Consider the following 19,227-nt stretch of genomic DNA (forward strand, 5'->3'; position numbering starts at 1 on the left):
ACTTGTTTTTTCTTTTAAATTGATGGATTCATCATATATCTCACCTGGTGAGCTTTTTTTAAGTTAATTTATGGGATGGGGGTGTCACTGGCTAGTCATTTATTGCCCATCCCTAATTGCCCTTGTGAAGATGGCAGTGAGCTGCCTTCTTGAACCCAGCAGTAGGTGCTGTTAGGTAGGGAGTTCTAAGATTGCGAAAGATTTCCAAGTCAGGATGGTGAGTGCCTTTGAGATGGCGGTGTTCCCAGGTATCTGCTGCCCTTGTCCCTCTAGATGGTAGCGGTCATGGATTTGTAAAGTGCTGCCTGAGGGGCCTTGACGAATTCCTGCAGTGCTTCTTGTAGATGGTACACACTACAGTTAATGTTTGTCGATGGTTGAGAGAGTGAATGCTTGTGGAAGGGGTGATAATCAAGCAGTCTGCTTTCTTCTGGATGGTGTCGAGTTTCTAGAAGTGTTGTTGAAGCTGCACTCATCCAGGCAAGTGGAGGGTATTCCATCACAGTCCTCATTTATGCCTTGTAGATGATGGACAAGCTTTGGAGAATCAGGAGGAGAGTTACTTGCCAATTCATAATACATAAGATCTAGCAGTAGGCCATCCGATCCCTCGAGTCTGCTCCGTCATTTAACAAGATCATGGCTGATTTTTTTCGTGGACTCAGCTCCACTTATCCACCCACTCACCATAATCCTTAATTCCTTTACTGTTCAAAAATCTATTTTTGCCTTAAAAACATTTACAAAGGAGCCTCAACTGCTTCACTGGGCAGCAAATTCCACAGATTCACAACCTTTTGGGTGAAGAAGTTCTTCCTCAACTCAGTCCTAAATCTGCTCCCCCTTATTTTGAAACTATGCCCCCTAGTTCTGGTTTCACCCACCAGTGGAAGAAACATCCCTGCTTCTACCTTAACCATTCTCTTCATAATTTTACATGTTTCTATAAAATCCCCCTTCATTCTTCTAAATTCCAGCGAATATAGCCCCAGTCTACTCCGTCTCCCTTCATATGCCAACCTTCTCAACTCCGGAATCAACCCAACAAATCTCCTCTGCACCCCTCCAGTGTCAGTATTTCCTTTTACTATTTACTATTACGATTACTGTTTAAAGGGCAAAAAGCTGCAGCATGCTACGGTGCAGAGGGACCTGGGGGGTCCTTGTGCATGTCGCAAAAACCCAGTCTGCAGGTGCAACAGGTGATCAAGAAGGCAAATGGAATGCTGGCCTTTATAGCGAGGGGGATAGAATATAAAAGCAGGGAGGTTTTGCTGCAACTGTACAGTGCACTGGTGAGGCCGCAGCTGGAGTACTGGGTGCAGTTTTGGTCACCGCACTTGGGCAAGGATATTTTGGCCTTGGAGGGAGTGCAGAGGAGGTTCACTAGGCTGATACTGGAGTTGAGGGGGTTGGACTACGAAGAGAGACTAAATAGACTGGGTCTGTACTCGTTGGAGTTTAGAAGGATGAGGGGGGAACCTTATAGAGACGTACAAGATTATGAAAGGGATGGATAGGGTAGAGGTAGAGAGATTCTTCCCGTTTAGAAAGTATAGCAGGACTAGAGGGCACAGCCTCAAGATAAGGGGGGGGTGGGGCAGTTTAGATCAGAGTTGAGGAGGAACTTCTTCACTCAAAGGGTGGTGAATCTCTGGAATTCTCTGCCCGTTGAAGTGGTGGAGGCTACCTCGCTAAATATATTTAAGTCACGGGTAGATAGGTTTTTGATAGACAGGGGAATTAAGGGTTATGGGAAGAAAGCAGGAAAGTGGAACTGATCCACTTCAGATCAGCCATGATCTTATTGAATGGCGGGGCAGGCTCGAAGGGCTAGATGGCCTACTCCCGCTCCTATTTCTCATGTTCTTTCTCAAGTAAAGAGACCAACACTGTACACAGTACTCCAGGTGTGGCCTCACCAGCACCTTATACATCTGCAACATGACCTCCCTGTTTTTAAACTCCATCCCTCTAGCAATGACAGATAAAATTCCATTTGCCTTCTTAATTACCTGCTGCACCTGCAAACCAACTTTTTGCAATTTATTCATTCCTAGCCTTTGACCTGCTCTTGTAGCTACAGTATTTATATAGCTAGCCCAGTTCAGTTTCCAATCAAAGGTGACCCCCCCCCCCCCCCCCCCCGACACACATTGATAACAGGGCATTTAGTGATGGCAATACCACTGAATGTCAAGGGTTGATGTTTAGATTCTCCCTTGTTGGTGATGGCCATTGCCTGGCACTTCTGTGGCATGAATGTTACTTGTCACTTCTCAGCCCAGGCTGGAGTATTGCCAGGTCTTACTATATTTGGACACAAAGCGCTTCAGTATCTGAGGAGTCACACAGCAAACATCCCTGCTTCTGACCGTATAATGGAAGGCAGGTCATTGATGAAGCAGCAGGTGATGGCTGGGTCTAGGACACTAGCCTGAGGAACACCTACCAAGGAGCTGAGATGATTGACCTCAACTACACCCATTCTTTTTTTATTAGCCATGACTCCAACTAGTGGAGGGTTTCCTCCTCAATTCCCATTGACTGAAGTTTTGCTAGGGCTTCTTGATGCCACATTCAGTCAAATGCTGCCTTGATGTCAAGTGCAGTCACTCCCACCTCACCTCTAGAGTTCAGCCCAAGTTTGAAACAAGGCTGTAGTAAGGTCAGGAGCTGCGTGATCCTGGAAGGACCAAAACTGGGCATCATAGAGCTGGTTATTCTTAAGCAAATGCCACTTGATAGCACGAGGAGCAAGAATAGACTGATGGGGTGGTAACTGGCTGGGTTGGATTTCTCCTGCTTTTTATATACTGGAGATAGCTGGGCAATTTTCCACATTTCAGGATTGATGCCAGTGTTGTAGATGTGCTTGAACAGCTTGGCTAGGGGCAGAATTGCTGTGCACAGCAATTCTGCAGCACAAATCTTCAGTACTATTGCCAGGTCCACAGCCTTCGCAGTATCCAGTACCTTCAGCAGTCTCTCGATATCACATGGAGTGAATCAAATTGGCCGTAGACTGGCATCTGATACTAAAGACCTCCAGAGGAGGCCAAGGTGGATCATTCACTCAGCACTTTTCACCGAGGTTTTTTGCTAATACTTCAGCTTATCTTTTGCACAGATGTGCTGGGCTCCTCCATCATTGAGGATGGGGACATTTGTAGAGCCAGTGAATTGTTTAATTATTCTCCACCATTCACCACTGAATGTGCCTGGACTGATCTGTTGGTTGTGGGTTTGCTTAGCTCTATTACTTGCTGCTTATGCTGTCTGGCATGCAAGTAATCCTGCGCTATAGGTTTGTCACTGTAACACCTCATTTTCAGGTACAGTTGGTGTTGCTCTTGGACATGCGCCTAGTTTGGGGGCGTTTAAGAGATCCGTGGATAGGTTTATGGATGGAAAGGGATTGGTTTAGGTTAGAGGGTCATTTCTTTTATAACTGGTCGGCGCAACATCGTGGGCCGAAGGGCCTGTTCTGCGCTGTAATGTTCTATGCCCTATGCCCCCCTGCACACACTGAACACAAGAAGTCTTTGCAAAGTTAAAACAAAGCTGTTTTTCCTAAAAGTAATGTGATGAATAATGTTATAATGTTATGGGGAGAGGGCGGGAAAGTGGAACTGAGCAGCGACAGATCAGCCATGATCTTATTGAATGGCGGGGCAGGCTCAAAGGGCTGGATGGCCTACTCCTGCTCCTGTTTCTTATGTTCTTATTATGTTCTTATGAAACTGTGCATAAATCTCAAAATCTTCCATTTTACTCAAGGTACATTGATGAAATACTGCAATTTGTTCAATGCCTTGCCATTGTAAATATGGATCTTTTGTTTTGTTTTTCAGTAGTGATTCATTTCATCATTTGTGTCTCACCCCATTAATTCCTGTATCATTCAAATCCTCACCTGAATCAGTGATGAGTATAGGCTCCTGGAGAGGTATGTCAGTTAAGGTGATGCTGCTTTTTAAAATCCGCGTCTTGGCTGGTTTGCGTGGAAATCGTTTCTTGAGCTGCAAGTTTTTGAAGTGGGAAGCAATGTGACTTTTGCGGTGCCCTGAGGTGCGGAACTTTTTGTCACAGTGTGGACAGTCAAAAGGTCTGGCTCCTTATAGTTAAAATAGGAAGAGAGAAAAAACAGTGAAGAAATAGTGCTGGGGAAAAAAATTACTGGGTGCCCAAATCAGATGGTATTCTTTCTTTTCAAGCTTTGGACTTAAAACCACAGAAATCCTACAGTGCAGAAAAATGCCATTCGGCCCATCAAGTCTGCACTGACAACAATCCCGCCCTAGCCCCGTATCCCTACATATTTACCTGCTAATCCCTTTAACCTACACATCCCAGCACAGTAAGGGGTAAGTTAGCTTGCCGGAAAGCACCTTCCAGTCTCACATTAAACTGTCGCAGTTGTCAGTACACCACCTCCATGCCTCATCTACTCCTACGTACTTCCTAACCAATTTAAATATCTCCCAGCAATAGAAAGTGCAATATCATGCATGCTTTTAAAAACTGATTTCATGTTAATTTTAGTCTTTCATGAACACATGGAGTATTGAATGCACCATGACATTGCACTCCAGGGAACAAAGTTTGATTAAAATAAAAAACATTGCCATATCCAAGTCAGTTTTTCATTTTATTCTCTGAGAATAGAGCACCTCTATATAGTGGATGAGAACGCGGCTAATTTTCCCCCAAACCATCGTCAGTGGACTGTCAGCTGTGATTCAGTGGGTAGCACTCACGCTTCTTAAGACAGAGACTTGCAAGTTCAAACCCTATTCTGGGATCTGAGCACAAAAATTAAGACCGACGCACACAGTGCAGTTTTGAGGGAATGCTACACTGTTGGAGGTGCTGCCTTTGGGGAGAGATGTTAAACCGAGACTCCATATGCCCTCTCAGATAAAAGATTCCATGGCACTACGCTGAAAACATTTGCCAACATCTATCCTTTAGATAGCATCCCAAAAATAGATTTGTGGGAGCTTGTGCACAAATTGGCTGCTCCGTTTCTTACATTACAATAGCGACTACACTTTACAAAAACACTTCATTTGCTGTAAAGCACTTTGAGACACCCTGGAGTCATAAAAGACACTGCTACGAAACAAATCTTTTTCCTTTTATACTTCATTCAACTAGTTTGGTAATCTAGAATTCATAACTCACTTCCAAAAAAATACAAATTTTTAAACAAAATTCTTTGGAATCAGCATGTAAAAGTTCCTTAAAGCAGGGAGTATTCTGTAAATTGGGCCTGGAGTTCTCTGACTTCAGAAGCTCCGCCACCACTGACAGTGAGAACGGAGAATTTGGTGCTCAGCCAAATCTCCATTCACTAAAGTGCGACTGGAGGATCCCAGCCGTGGGCGAGGTCGGAGAATTCCAGCCAGGGTATTTTTTCCATGCTCCTTAACAGCATCCAATTTAATTTGATTTAGTCAAAGCTCTCTTTCAGAACATCTCTGGATTATTCCCGAAAACATTAATAATTCATACAGGAATCTTTTCAAAGGTACCTGTGTGTAGCCGAAGATGAACTTTTAAACTCCCTTGAGTGGAAAACATCTTTGCGCACATGGGACATCTGAACTCCTTGATGCCGGTATGTGTTTTCATGTGGGCAGTGAGGGTACTTTTCACAGCAAATGCCCGGAAACACTGAGTGCACTTGTATGGTTTCTCATGAGTGTGAATTCGAATATGTCGTACTAGATCACTAGGCTTTTTAAATTCTTTTGTGCAATATGTACACATGTGCCATCTAATTCCATTCACTCGACGGACTGACCCTAAGAATATACAAGTAACAGAGCATCAGCTAATTAAAATAAACAAAGAAATGTTCACAATGCCCTAATAAATACACAGGTGGAACTGATGAGCAAAACCTGTTTCTCCAAGCTGTGTCCTGTTTTTGAAATGAAGAATTATTGCACCTTCTCCTATTTATCAGGAACTTAAAATTGTGGAACTAATTACATCAACTAGTCTTCTCCTTGGCATGTTCACATTGCTTCATTCCCACTTTGATTCACCTCACCTTTGTTTCTCAGTTTGATTTCTTGCGTTATGTTACGCACCTGACCAAGTAGAAATTTTACAACAAATCTAGTCACTTTCTTCAAGGTATAGTACCCAGAAGATCAATAAATCTGATCTTTCAGCTTAAAACAGTACTCCACATTTTCAATCCTATATATACCTACATAGATACATTATAAAAATATGCATTATCAAGTGAAGTACAAATATACAAAATGAGTATGTCCTTAGCTGCCAGACACAGCAACACTAAAACTTCCTTAAAACAAGGAGTATGCAACACATCAGGGCCGGAATCCTTTAATCTCGGTAACTTTGCCACTGCTGACAGTGAGAATGCAGAATTTGGTGCTCGAGAGTTTTTTTGATTTTCATTGGTGAATTACTATACTCCTTATACACCTATGGCTGTGTATCCAAATTCCCCTCTTACTCAATCTTCAAGTCTGCTGATGACACCACCATAGTGGGTCGGATCTCAAACAAAGACAAGACAGAATACAAGAGATAGAGAATCTGGTGAGCTGGTACGATGACAATAATCTCTCCCTCAATGTCGACAAAGTGAAGGAGATACTCATCGACTTCAGGAACGGTAGCGGAGGACATGCCTCTGTCGACATCAATGGGGACGAAGTAGAAATGGTCAAGAGCTTCAAGTTTTTAGTTGTCCAGGTCCCCCCATGTCGACACTACAGTTAAGAAAGCCCACCAATGCCTCTACTTTCTCAGAAGACTAAGGAAATTTGGCATGTCTGTTACGACTCTCACCAACTTTTACAGAGGCACCATAGAAAGCATTCTTTCCGGTTGTATCACAGCTTGGTGCAAGCTGTGATACAACTGGATTGTTGCATCAAAGACTGCGAGAAACGACAAAGGATCATGAACAAAGCCCAGTCCATCACTCAAACTAGCCTCCCACCTGTGGACTCCGTCTACACTGCCCGCTGCCTCGGAAAAGCAGCCAGCATAATCAAGGACCCCACACACTCCAGACATTCTCTCTTCCACCTTCTTCCAACAGGAAAAAGACACAAAAGTCTGAGGCCACATAGCAACAGACTCAAGAACAGCTTCTTCTCTGCTGCCATCAGGCTTTTGAATGGACCTATCTTGCATAAAGTTGATCTTTCTTTACACCGTAGCTATGTCTGTAATATTTCATTTTGCACTCTCCTTTCCTTCTCTACATATGGCATGCTTTGTCAGCATAGCACACAAGTAACAATACTTTTCACTGTATGCTAATACATATGGTTATAATAAATCAAATCAAAAGACGTGGGCAAGATCAGCATTTATTGTCCACCCTAACTGCCCTTGAGGTGGTGATGGTGAGCCACCCACCCTTCTAGACGATGAGCTTTGAGGCATAAGAAGCACAGTGGGACAGCGAGAGAGACAGAAGAAAGTCAGGATCCTGCTCGGCTCTCCAATGCCCTTGACTGGGCTTTTTGTTCCCTTCCACTGTCTCTTGGGATTGGAGTGCCTCCTCTTCGCGTCATAGCGATCAAAAATCACACACTTATTCCAGGTGCAGTCCAAGCAAGGCACCAAACAATTTTAGAGTGATCACTGGAGAGCAATAACCTACTCATTTACTGCTTCTCCAAACTGTATTGACATGTGAGTGGGGAAATCAGGGAGTGTGCAGGACCTTAGACATTGATTAAGGCCTCTGCTCAAACCCAGTCCAAACTAAAGGGGATATCTTTTCCATTTGTTGGAAGAGCAGCTTATGAAAAATGACAAGCTGTCTCGAAAAACAGCACTAATCAACCACCTTATGGAGAAAATCCAGAAAATGGTTAGTGTGCAAAGTGAGGAAAATGTCACCTCTACAGCAGCAAATGGAACCAAGAGCTGAGTCAATAGAACTGTTTTATACCCAACTAGGAAGTATTCATTAATGACATTAGAGCCAGGAATTGCCCATTGGGTGAAAACAGCCATCTCGGTTCAAATTACAGTGGTTTAGCATAAATAATCTTTTTACCCAAGTTTCTACCACATTTCTGCATATTAACAAATGAAAAATCTCCCATGAAAAACCACACTTAAAGGATCCCTTTTCAAGCTAGGCTAACCTTCGTACATTTGTGAAACAAAGAGAGGAAGGTTAAAATCATGATTTAAAGGAAAAGATGAAGAAATGCTTTTATAAAGTAATAAGCTGGGATATTCACCCTAGGGTACATGGACTCAATGAAGCAGCTATTGAGGCTGAAAAAAAAATCAGACCACAAAAATGTTTTTAAGAAGTAATTTATTTGAAGCATTTCTTATACTCAACAGCTCTCTTTCAAAAACTCACTTAATTACCTCCTTTCACACAGTTATGTTAATTAAATGATTTAATCTCACAATATGAAACACAAATTCACACAAAACTATTACACTCAAAAAACATTTATTTTCACAATTAATGAATTTACTCTAATTTTCTGTACTTGGCTTGGCTCTAGCTTAGCTAGATTTAGATTTTTTCCTATATGATTTTGTTTAATCATCCTCCGCACTTGCAGTGTCACTCAAAACCATCAGGCTCGAAATCCAACTATTTTTTCCTCAATATTTGATAACGTTCTGAATATTTCATCTACAGTGTTAACAGCAAGAGTGTTATTCCCTACATTTTCCACCTACATTTTCAGTGCTTGCTGAAACACTAAATATTTCACGATAGATTACATCAGAATTCCTTGCTTCCTGAGCCAAAATAAAGGTACTTTCTTGGCGATCCTGCAATATTTTCCAATATTTTTCAAGAAGTGTTACGATTTTGTTGTTGCTCCCTTAAGAAGAGCATTCAGTGAGTCAGGGAGCTCACTTAAGGTTGGCAATCATACTTTATCATTAGAGCAACACATTGAAGGTGGCTCTTATTTTTTCCCCATTTCTCTGCAACACAATATTCACACACCTTTGATCTATTGCCAATATCATATTCTGGGTTTGACTCATAAGTTGCGGATCATCGGTGAAAGTTTCCAAGTTTTGCTCTCGTTTGCAGCGCTGCTGGTTCTTGCATTCTGTTGCTGTCAACTTCTCATTTTCTTGTTCTAGCCTCTTCATCTTCCGTGGCTCTAATTGCTGCCTGCCATTTTCTATCAAACTTTTGCCTTTCTGCTCTCACCTCTTCATCTTCACTGGCTCTGCATTGCCGCCTGCTGCTTTCCTCTACCAAGTAATGACGTACAGTGTCTAGAAACACATTTTTGTTTTTGTGCAGGTAATGAAAAGAGGGAATGAAATATGAGAAAAAGTCAGGGTTTCTGATGTAGATTTGTTGAATTCTTTCTGGAAATGAATGGTTAACATCATTACAAGCATGTCAGAATTAGTGTCAGCAGGGTTGGGATCCCTTGCAACAAGGCCAAATCACCCCACCACCCTCTGACCTCTCCAAGATTGGAGTTGCTGATCATCAACTCTCCTATGACATGCCGTAGGTCCAAGATATCGTTCCATCAATTTGGTTGAGATTGACAGCAGAAAGAGCAGAAGATCCCACGACGGAGGAGGCCAGAAAATCCTGGCCCACATATTTGATGTCAGACACAATGAAACGTTGTGAAAGTAAAAGTACCATTTGTGCATTATACTCAAACAGCAAAGAGACACCCATTCTAACTGTTTGATAGAACTACCATCCAGTAATATCCACTTCCCTGCCCTTTCCTGATAACCATTCCACTTGAAGTGTTTATCCAATTCCCTTTCGCAAATCACTAATCAATCTGATTCAACTGCTCTTTCAAGCTGAACATTCAGGATTTACAACCCATTGCATAAAAACGTCATTTTTTCAAGCCACCTCCAATTCCTTCACCAGGTATTTTAATTCCCTTCTGCCATGGAAAACAGTTTGTTCTTTACTCTACCAATACCCCCCCATGAATAACACTTGTCAACATCTATAATGTATGTGATAATCTAAAGAAATAGTCCTCCTAGACCTGATATTTTCAGACTTACCAGGGTACATCATCATTTTCTTCACCACATCCACATTCTCCTTGCCAGAGAGTTTTTCCATCCGCTGCTGCTGGGATTGAGGAGCAGAAGGCTGAGTCTGTTGAAGAGGTGTAGTTTGTCCATCCTGGGACTGACTTCGAGATAACAAAGCCCTTGGTTGACCAGAGGAGTCGGATTGATGAGTTTGAATGGGAATGCTTGTGAGTCCACTGTTTTCTAAGGCTTGCTGGAATTAAAAGATAAAAATCAGAATTGGCATGGCAAATTGAAGGAAATAACTGTGGATTAATAAGATTACATTTGAAATATGTGTTGGATCTAACTTTACAGCAGTGTTATAATAAAAACACTTTATAATAGTTTGCGAAGAATTACAAGGGGAGAGTCTGCTATCAAGTTCTGTCAAAAAGGGTGCAAAACTAAAAAGGTACAAATTTCTGCACATTATCCATAAAATCCATTCAGTAAGGTTCTTTGAATTAGGTAATTGTTCTGCCAACAACCCCAATACAGTGAAGGACAATGAGCCTTCATTCAATATTGTGCCCCCTCTTCACCTGTTTTTAAATTCAGAACTCCAAATTTGTTCACAGAAAATCAAGATGTTGCCTAATTCTTTAATAGGTGTCTGTCAGGCATGCAACATTTCAGAAGTGGTGTGGCATCGCAATACTATTTCTGTAGTGGGGGAGGTGGAGGTGGAGAACTCACTTGTAAGATGTCCTGATTGATACTGCCCTCTATGGTGATTTGCTGTACTGGTTGTTGAGACTGCGTTCCCTCTCCGGTCACCTGCTCGGACAGCTCCAGGAGCTGCTGTATAACATCAGTTACGGCTTGTGCTCCTTGGTGGCCTCCTGTAGAGGTTACTGGTGATGACCCAGCTGTCTGTTGTCATGATTAAAATAGAAAAGGGAATGAAACTAGACTGTAATTTACATCAGGTTACATTTGTTCTGAGGAAGCACATTACTAATTAAGAGCCAAAACAAAAAAGCATTGCTGTTTGCAGATTCCCCACATGAAATAATACAAAAATACCTTACAATTGAGGTCTCAAGAATTAGCCTGGGAAAGATGATCCCTTTGTTCACTAATCTGTTTATTTTAAAGGGTAAAATTCCTTTAAAATAGAAGAATTTCATACATTGTGTGATGCAGATATTAAAAGGCCACAACTGTGAAACAAAAGTCTTATATTGCAGTTCTACCCCAATCCAGTGAGAATTTGTAAAAACTACTTCTGAAAATGTTGCGTGAAAATTGTGTGTTTCTTTTGAAAACCATTAGTAATTAGCAAGTCAGTTAGTGGTTCCACTGAAAATTTTTGCACTCTTAGTAGTCACTGGTAAGATAACATTCTACTCCCCAAAGAAACATTACTGCTACATGGATTGCCTATCACAATCGGTTTTCCTGCAAATACTACGCAACAATTTAAAAAAAGCACTGAAAACAAACACTAGAGAATGAACAAGAACCGTGGAATTTGGCCCCAAAGTATCAAGTAATGAAACAGAACTTGACTTTTTGCTCCCACAGTCACTGTGAATCAGTGATCCTGATGAGGCATTATGCACTACATTACTATTTTTGAGAAATTGCATTGTTTCAAACGCATCACAAAAAATTTACATGCATATTATGTTACAGCATCCAGCCTCAACATGTCAAAGTTATAACATTTTTGTCCATCTTGATATACTGTAGTTTGCATTCATGCACAAGTATTGAGTGACCGTTCGAACTGGCAAACCAAATGTCCTGATGTAATTCCATATCAATAAAATCAAGGATATTTGTCAAATAATGGTAAATCCTTACTGTACAAAACAGACAAATTTATAACACAAACCATCTATACAAATCAGAAGACAATAATACTGGCATGGTGACACCGGGATGAGCACTGCTGCCTCACAGAACCATGGACCTGGGTTCGATTCCCGGCTCGGGTCACTGTCTGTGTGAAGTTTGCATGTTCTCACTGTGTCTACGTAGGTTTCCTCTGGGTGCTCCGATTTCCTCCCACAGTCCGAAGATGTGCGGGTAAGGTGGATTGGCCATGCTAAATTGTCCCTTAATATCAGATGGACTAGCTAGGGTGAATGTACAGGAATAGGGGTTTGGTGGGATTGTGGTCGGTGCAGACTTGATGGGCTGAATGGCCGCTTCCTGCACTGTAGGGATTCTATAATTCTATGAATAAGAAGAAACACGGCATAACCGGGCAATTGCTCTATAAAATGAATTGCATATGTTAGAGGCTTATGTACATGTATAAAGAAATATAGCAGATACTACAGATTTTCTGAAGACACCTGGCAAGCTCTTACATAAGAAATGAAGGTACAAGATATTAAAGAGAGCATAGATACAGAGGATTAGGAGAAAGAAAATAAAGTCATTTTCCTGAGGGGGATGAGAGGGAAGGATTATGGGTAGCGGTCCACCCAGGGATCCTGTATAAAGTTTCCATTTTTGCAAATGATTCAGACATAGGCACAAAAGAAGAAGTTATCAAGATTTGCTCATGGTAACAAACTAGGGAGCATGGCAAATTGAAGGCTAGTGATCATATCACAAAGTGGACGGATTGGTGGCTGACACATTAAAATGCAGAGAAATGGGTATTTTGTAAGAGTGGCACTATTATCCATGATAAATCATACTGACAAATGTTTGATATTTGACAGTTTCAATGTCTGACCAAAACAGAACATGCAATGCCGGCATAAATTTGGAGAAATGTATTTCTTCAACCAGAGACTAACAATAAATCTGGAGTCATGCAAGTCCAATTTACCAGTACACTGTGTGCAGTGTCAGTGATCACTCTTGAGGTTTCTGATCCATCTGAGTGCATCCTGCTGATGTGTGCATTAAGGCTGCCTAGTTTTCTAAATACACAGCTACATTCCTCGCATTGGTATGCTGGCTGGTCACCATCCTTCACCTGTTTTGATTTAAAAGAAAGCAAGCAAAAACAAAGGACCATATGAAAAACAGTATATTTTCAGCAAAGAAATACCGATATTAAAACTAAACAGTAGAGTTACATGATTTAGGCCTTTGGGGCCAGTCAAGTTAATGAGATTTTAAACACCAACAATGCTTCACGGTATTTCCAGTAATTATAAACTTCATTGCAAAGAAAAACAAAAAGTAGAAACATTGCTTCAAGATACTGCATGAAGTGTTACATCAAAGGTGGTATGAAGTATTGCTAAAAACCCCTCAAATATTTATTGGGCAATGGTGTTTGGAATACAGGACTTTCATTGCTAATGCAAGGTCAGAGACCTAAAACAAATGATTATGAATCGTGGATCTGAACTTGGCACTTCAAACTGCTTTTTACAATAAATCTCTCTTTGAAATATAACATGGATTTTTTTCCCCTCTAAAACCATTTGCTGAATGTCATAGTCCAATTAAATTAATTTACAGTATTTTAACATCATTGATCAGGTGAGCAATTAAAAATATGCAGTTTATTTACCTAGCTTGAAATTCGACCCTTTCCTACGCCATAATATCCTGCAGGGCACTACAGGTGGAGAAGGTGCTCCATCTAAAACAGCCTCATGTATTCATGCAAATTGCGGTTGTACTATATCATTGGGAACCCAAATGCATTTTAACAGGAGAAGCTTTAAGGCTTCCCCATCACGCTAAAGCAGCTCTGAAGAAGTCATAGGGATTCAAAGCCTGAACTCTATTTTCACTCACCACAGATGCTGCCAGACCTGCTGGGTTGTTCCAGCATTTTTCTGTTTTGTTTCAGATTCCAACATCCGCAGTATTTTGCTTTTACTGAAGCAGAAGTGGCCCTCTGAAGTGTAGTGTAAAACTGCCCCTTTGTGGAACCAGTAGGTGCAAAGGTCCAGGTGCCAGAAAGGAAAGTTGTAGTCTTCCCTGTCCCGGACTCATCTTGCACTCCCTCCCTTCATGCAGATGCACCCAAAATCTATTCCCTGCCCAAGTACACTCAAGTCCAGGGTTACCTGCTTTCTCCATGCCAGCAGTCATTATGTACCCTCTTCCCTTCTATTTCAGCTGGAAATCAACTGAAATCTGGGATACCCCAAGCAGCTTATATTTATATTGCAACTCTTGTGCAATAAGCATTTCACAAGAGCAGCCCAAAACAAAACTTAACACCAAGGCACGTAGCAACTATTAGGTGAGATAACCAATAACATGGCTGAAGAGGTAAGTGTTAAGGGATGCTTTAAAGGAGGAAAGAAAAGCAGAGTGATTTGGGGAGGAAATTCCAGCATTCCGGAGGTAACTGAAGACAGTCACTAACATGGAGCATTTAAAATCTGGGATACTCGCGAGGGCACAATTAGAGGTGCATGGATAGTCGAAGGTTACAGGAATAGTGGAACTTACTGAGATATGGAGGGACAAGACAACAGAGGGATTTGAAAACAATGATGAGAATTGAGACAATGTTTAATTGAGAGCCAGTGTAGGTCAGCGAGCACAGGTACGTGATGGGTGATCAGGACTTGCTATGAGTTAGGACACAGGCAGAATTTCAGACACTGTCACATTTATGGAGCATAGAGCTTGGAAAACTGGTGAGGAAAGCATTGGAATAATCCAGTCAAGGGGCATGAAAGATTTGAACTCCACTAGATCTCAGCTTTCCCTCAATTCTGGTCTCCTGCACACCCCTCTTTTCTTTTGCTTAATAGCTCTATATGCTCCAAATTCTGGAATTCCCTCCATAAATTTCTCAGTTTCTCTGTCTCCCTCTCTTGTCTTTATAGGTGCTCCTTAAAAACTACCTGTCTGAATGTCTCCTTCTGTGTCTCAGTTAAATTTTGTTTGATAAAAAGATGTCATAGTTCTTGCTGTTCTAGTTGAATGGTTGACACTTGAATCACTAAGATGAGTTTTTAAATTGACAAGTGGAAATGTGGTTGTTTCTGAAACTATTTTTAAATTTGGGATGTGGTTGTCGCTGGCTGGGCCAGCATCTATTGCCCATCCCTGAAAGCAGTTGAGAGTCAACCACACTGCTTTGGGTCTGGAATCATATGTAGGCCAGACCAGATAAGGACAGCAGATTTCCTTCCCTAAAGGGCATGAGTGATCCAGATGGGTTTTTATGATAATCAACATTGATTTTCTGGTCATTAAGATTTTTAATTCTAGATTTTTTTTGAATCCAAGGTGCGATTTGAATTCGAACCCAGGTCCCGAGAACATTATCCTGGGTTTCTGGACAATACCACTACACCACTTCCTCCCCATTATCACAGTTACACATGGCTCCTGATGCATGTTTCAAAGAGTGCAGGGTACATCATAGATCTGGCAGCAGAGAATTACATGCAATTGCACTCAGAGACAGACAACTAAAATAAAGTCTCAAAACAGGTGAAAAATTGCTGAAAGCTTTTAGAAAGGTGCAGTAGGCATCTTAATTCATTAAGACAGCAACATATATTTTGAACTGATTTGGTACAACAGTTGGGAATTTAATTTAAATTTAATCCCAGAGCTACAGTGAATGCTTGTTTCAGGATTAATTGTTAATCATCAAAAAATGAAAATCATAGATATAGTGGAAGATTAATTGACATGGGACCATTGATGAACAAGAAATAAATTAATAAGTAATAAAATTAGTCAAAGGGCGAAGGATTCAAGCAAGTTCTATACAGAAGCACTAACACACTGGTTATTTTAAAAGATAAGATGCAGTTTTGAGATTACAAGTTAGCTGTACTGAACTAACTCAGCCAAATCTCACTTCAATTCAGAATGAAGCCTGATTGAAACACTTACTACCCATTATGGGAATACCAATACCTCAGTGTGAACCCTCTGTATGTGTGCTCGCAGATTGCCCCTCTGAGAAAAGGATGCTGGGCAGAAAAGACAAAAATGGGGTTTTTCGCCTGTATGCTTGATCATGTGGATCTGCAGCGCCCCTTTCTGGTTGAAAGCTTTTCCACAATCGCTGCATTTAAATGGTCGTTCACCTGAGTTACAGAATAAAAATGAAAGGTGGTGAGCGGAGAAAAGTTTGCAGCAAACAAAAAAATCCAAGAAGTGCAGTTATCCTACAATGCTCTAGCAATAAGTCTAGTTACACCATGTGTTGGGTTAATGTTGTGGTAACAACACTACATGTACCAGGTGTTGGGCTGACTTAATAGTGAAAGCACAGGTAATATTGTGTGTCAGTCCAAGAGAGCTTACTCAGGACAGTGAACGCTCAAGGTTTGAGATAGTTTCCTATAAGTAAACACTCTGGCAACTGAATAGAAAATATTTACAAGCATTTGTTTAAAAACACAACTTTAATACCAGTTATGAAAAGAGGCCGATTTTAGTTTTGCCAACTGCATTGAACAGTATAAACTTTAATTGCTTAACTTGAATTACTGAAATTCACATTCAACGATGAGCTGCATAACTATTATTTTGCACCAGATCACCAGGCAGAACCAGCAACAGAGCAAGTCAAATACCTTCCAGAGAGATATATTGAAGCTTTTTTTTGGGAAAGGCAACATTTTCACACCTCATCTTTTATACTGTAAACCTTCTTCCATCACCCACAAGTGTCACAATTCAAAATCTATCACATAATGAACTATAGTTGCTATTATATCCACTTACTGACATCATAGTTAATGTGATTCACATGTACCTATTACTTCTTAAATGCATAACTGATTTCCAGTGATATTGGTCATGAAGATTTTTCTGACAATATCTGGCATCCTCCCTTAATTTGTTGTCTCCCACTCTAAACATAGGATCAAGAGTAGGTCATTTGGCGCCTCGGACTGGTTCTGCCCTTCTGTCAGGTCAGTCAGGAATCTGGGACTATGAAGTAGCACGAAATCAAGAGCTTGTTCGGAATACATATGTACCCCACTGTATCCAGAATACCAAGGTATGCAGGAGCTTTGCTGCTGCACTCAATTTGGGGCCATTAGATGGGACAGAGCTAGAGGTTCAATCAGAGAAAGAAAACAACTGCAGCTCAGGTTTGGAAAGGGACAGGACCTGTGGAAGGAGTGGGAAATGGAGGAACGATGGGATGGTACTGAAGGCATGCACAAACAGAGAAGTTGACAGGATTAGCCAGAAGCACACTTTCAGAGCAATAACAGATTGAAAACAAAGCATAGACCTTGTGGGGAGGACCAAATCTAAGGGCCACAAATATTGGATAGTCACTAATAAATCCAAAAGGGAAATCAGCAGAAACTTCTTTAACCCAGACAGTAGTGTGAATGTGGAATGCACTCTCACATGGAGTGACTGAGGTAGACTGCACAGTTACATCCAAGGGGAAGCTGGATAATTACAAGGGAGAAAGGAATAAACACTTATGCCAATAGGATCAGAAGAGGTGGGAGAATGCTCATGTGAAGCAACTGAACACTGACATAGACCCCCGTTGGACTAAACGGCCTTCTTCTCGATTATGCATTCCATAACACTGACTGGGAGCAAGGGTTGCAGAAAATATATTTGTAGTTGCTATAGGTAGTCAACGGGCAGTCAATTTTTTGGTAATAAATGATGAATGATTATAAAGCAATAACTCAAACTTTCGACTAATCCTTTAGAAAAGAATAGTTACCCAATGTTAATCCAGATTTTGCAACATCAAAATAGCCTGAATATTGCTTTAAAATAAACTACTTATCTATATTAATCCAGAAAGGAACCACTTAATAAACTGAGAATCATGCATAACTCGTTACTAAAAAGCAGCATTTGCATACCTTGCCACTAGAATACATGAAAAAAAAAGGATTACTACCTAAATGTTCCCTGTAAAAGGCATTACAATAAACAGACGAAAATTGGCTTCAAAAGTGTATCTCACCTGTATGTATTCTGATGTGTCGAATTAACTGACTAGGCTTCTGAAATGTTTTTCCACAGTGCTCACAGCGATGAGAGAACCCTGACCTATCAACATGTCTTTTGTACTGTTTAGTACACAAGGATGACCTAACAATTAAAGGATGCAAAAAAACGATGAATATCACACTGAAGCTTGTACAAAACAATATTCGGCATTCATTGTGTTAGCATGCATCACCCACGTCATGTCCCCAGGTCGTTAAACATCAGTGGTATTTTTGAAATATCTTTTGACTCCTAGTCCAGCAACACGACAAATTTGAAAATTCTCATCTGCATGGCATCAGCCCTCCCCCACCCTTGCAAGCTCCTGCAACCTTACAAATTCCAAGGTATTTGTACATCTCCAATGCTTGCCTCTTGCGCATCTCAATTTTAATTGCACCACCTTTGGTGGTCATGCCTCGAGCTTCGAAGATCCCAATGTCTGAAATTCCTTCCAATTACCTCTCCCCTTCTGATCGCTTTTAAAATGCTCCTGAAAGCCTATCTCTCTGACCAAACTTTTGCTCACCCACTCTAATATTTCTTCTTTTAACACATTAAATGTATTACACAAATGCAAGTTGTTGCTATATAAAGATGTTAGAAATAGTAACAATACTGCAAATAGATCTGGATCTGGCTACAATGTAAAAAAAAGGAAAGTCTGATAGTGAAGGATTGAAGGTTCCTTAAAGATTTGACCACATTGTCTTTAACTCCAACAAAAGGAAAAAGGGGGCAAGTTCTCATTCTGGTGTGCAACTCACCCCACTAAATATTTCCTTCTACATTCTGTGCACAATAATGCTCAATGCTGAGCTGCCAAAGCAGTCAATCAACACTGAGTTTTGACTTACTAACCCAACATTGTCAATGAATGTAATTTTAATGCTGGGGATAACCTAATGAAATGGTTAGTACCACTTTTAAAATAATGGTAATCAGGCTAGGTTACTGTTTCCTTCCTCAAAGTCTAATGACATTTTCTTACGTCTACATAGGAAAGAGATGCTCATGTTGATGAAAACAATGTACCCTTGTCATTTTGCAGCATCTTACTTCGCTTATACAACTTATCCCTAAATAAATAACAACATTTAGCTCAACCTCTTGCCCTCAACTCCCACACAATCCCCCTCTCAAAATGGCTTGGCACTCCATTTAAATCCAACTCCTGCCGATGAAGATGCTACAATCTTATAGCTGGATTCCTGAGGAGGGCTTAGTGTGGCAAGACAGGTGCTGGAGTAAAATGGATGCATTTTAATTATTCAACTATAAACAAGG

The 19,227-nt window shown here is 40.9% G+C and overlaps 1 protein-coding gene across 4 annotated transcripts in view; it reads right to left on the reverse strand.

Annotated features, from left to right (window-relative positions):
- Window positions 1–19,227, reverse strand: part of LOC145346527 (zinc finger protein 236) — a 122,615-nt gene that overhangs the window by 64,987 nt on the left and 38,401 nt on the right. For all 4 annotated transcript variants that reach the window (XM_080193906.1, XM_080193905.1, XM_080193907.1 and 1 more), the window contains exons 5-11: window positions 17,915–18,042; window positions 15,874–16,046; window positions 12,851–13,000; window positions 10,756–10,932; window positions 10,045–10,270; window positions 5,538–5,810; window positions 3,917–4,117 (exon numbers count right to left, since the gene is read on the reverse strand). In XM_080193906.1, coding sequence (XP_080050032.1) covers window positions 3,917–4,117; window positions 5,538–5,810; window positions 10,045–10,270; window positions 10,756–10,932; window positions 12,851–13,000; window positions 15,874–16,046; window positions 17,915–18,042 — 1,328 coding nt within the window. The remainder of the gene's footprint in view (window positions 1–3,916; window positions 4,118–5,537; window positions 5,811–10,044; window positions 10,271–10,755; window positions 10,933–12,850; window positions 13,001–15,873; window positions 16,047–17,914; window positions 18,043–19,227) is intronic.

This window comes from Carcharhinus amblyrhynchos, chromosome 8 (assembly GCF_965287045.1).
Source record: "Carcharhinus amblyrhynchos chromosome 8, sCarAmb.v2.hapA, whole genome shotgun sequence".
Lineage (NCBI taxonomy): Eukaryota > Metazoa > Chordata > Chondrichthyes > Carcharhiniformes > Carcharhinidae > Carcharhinus > Carcharhinus amblyrhynchos.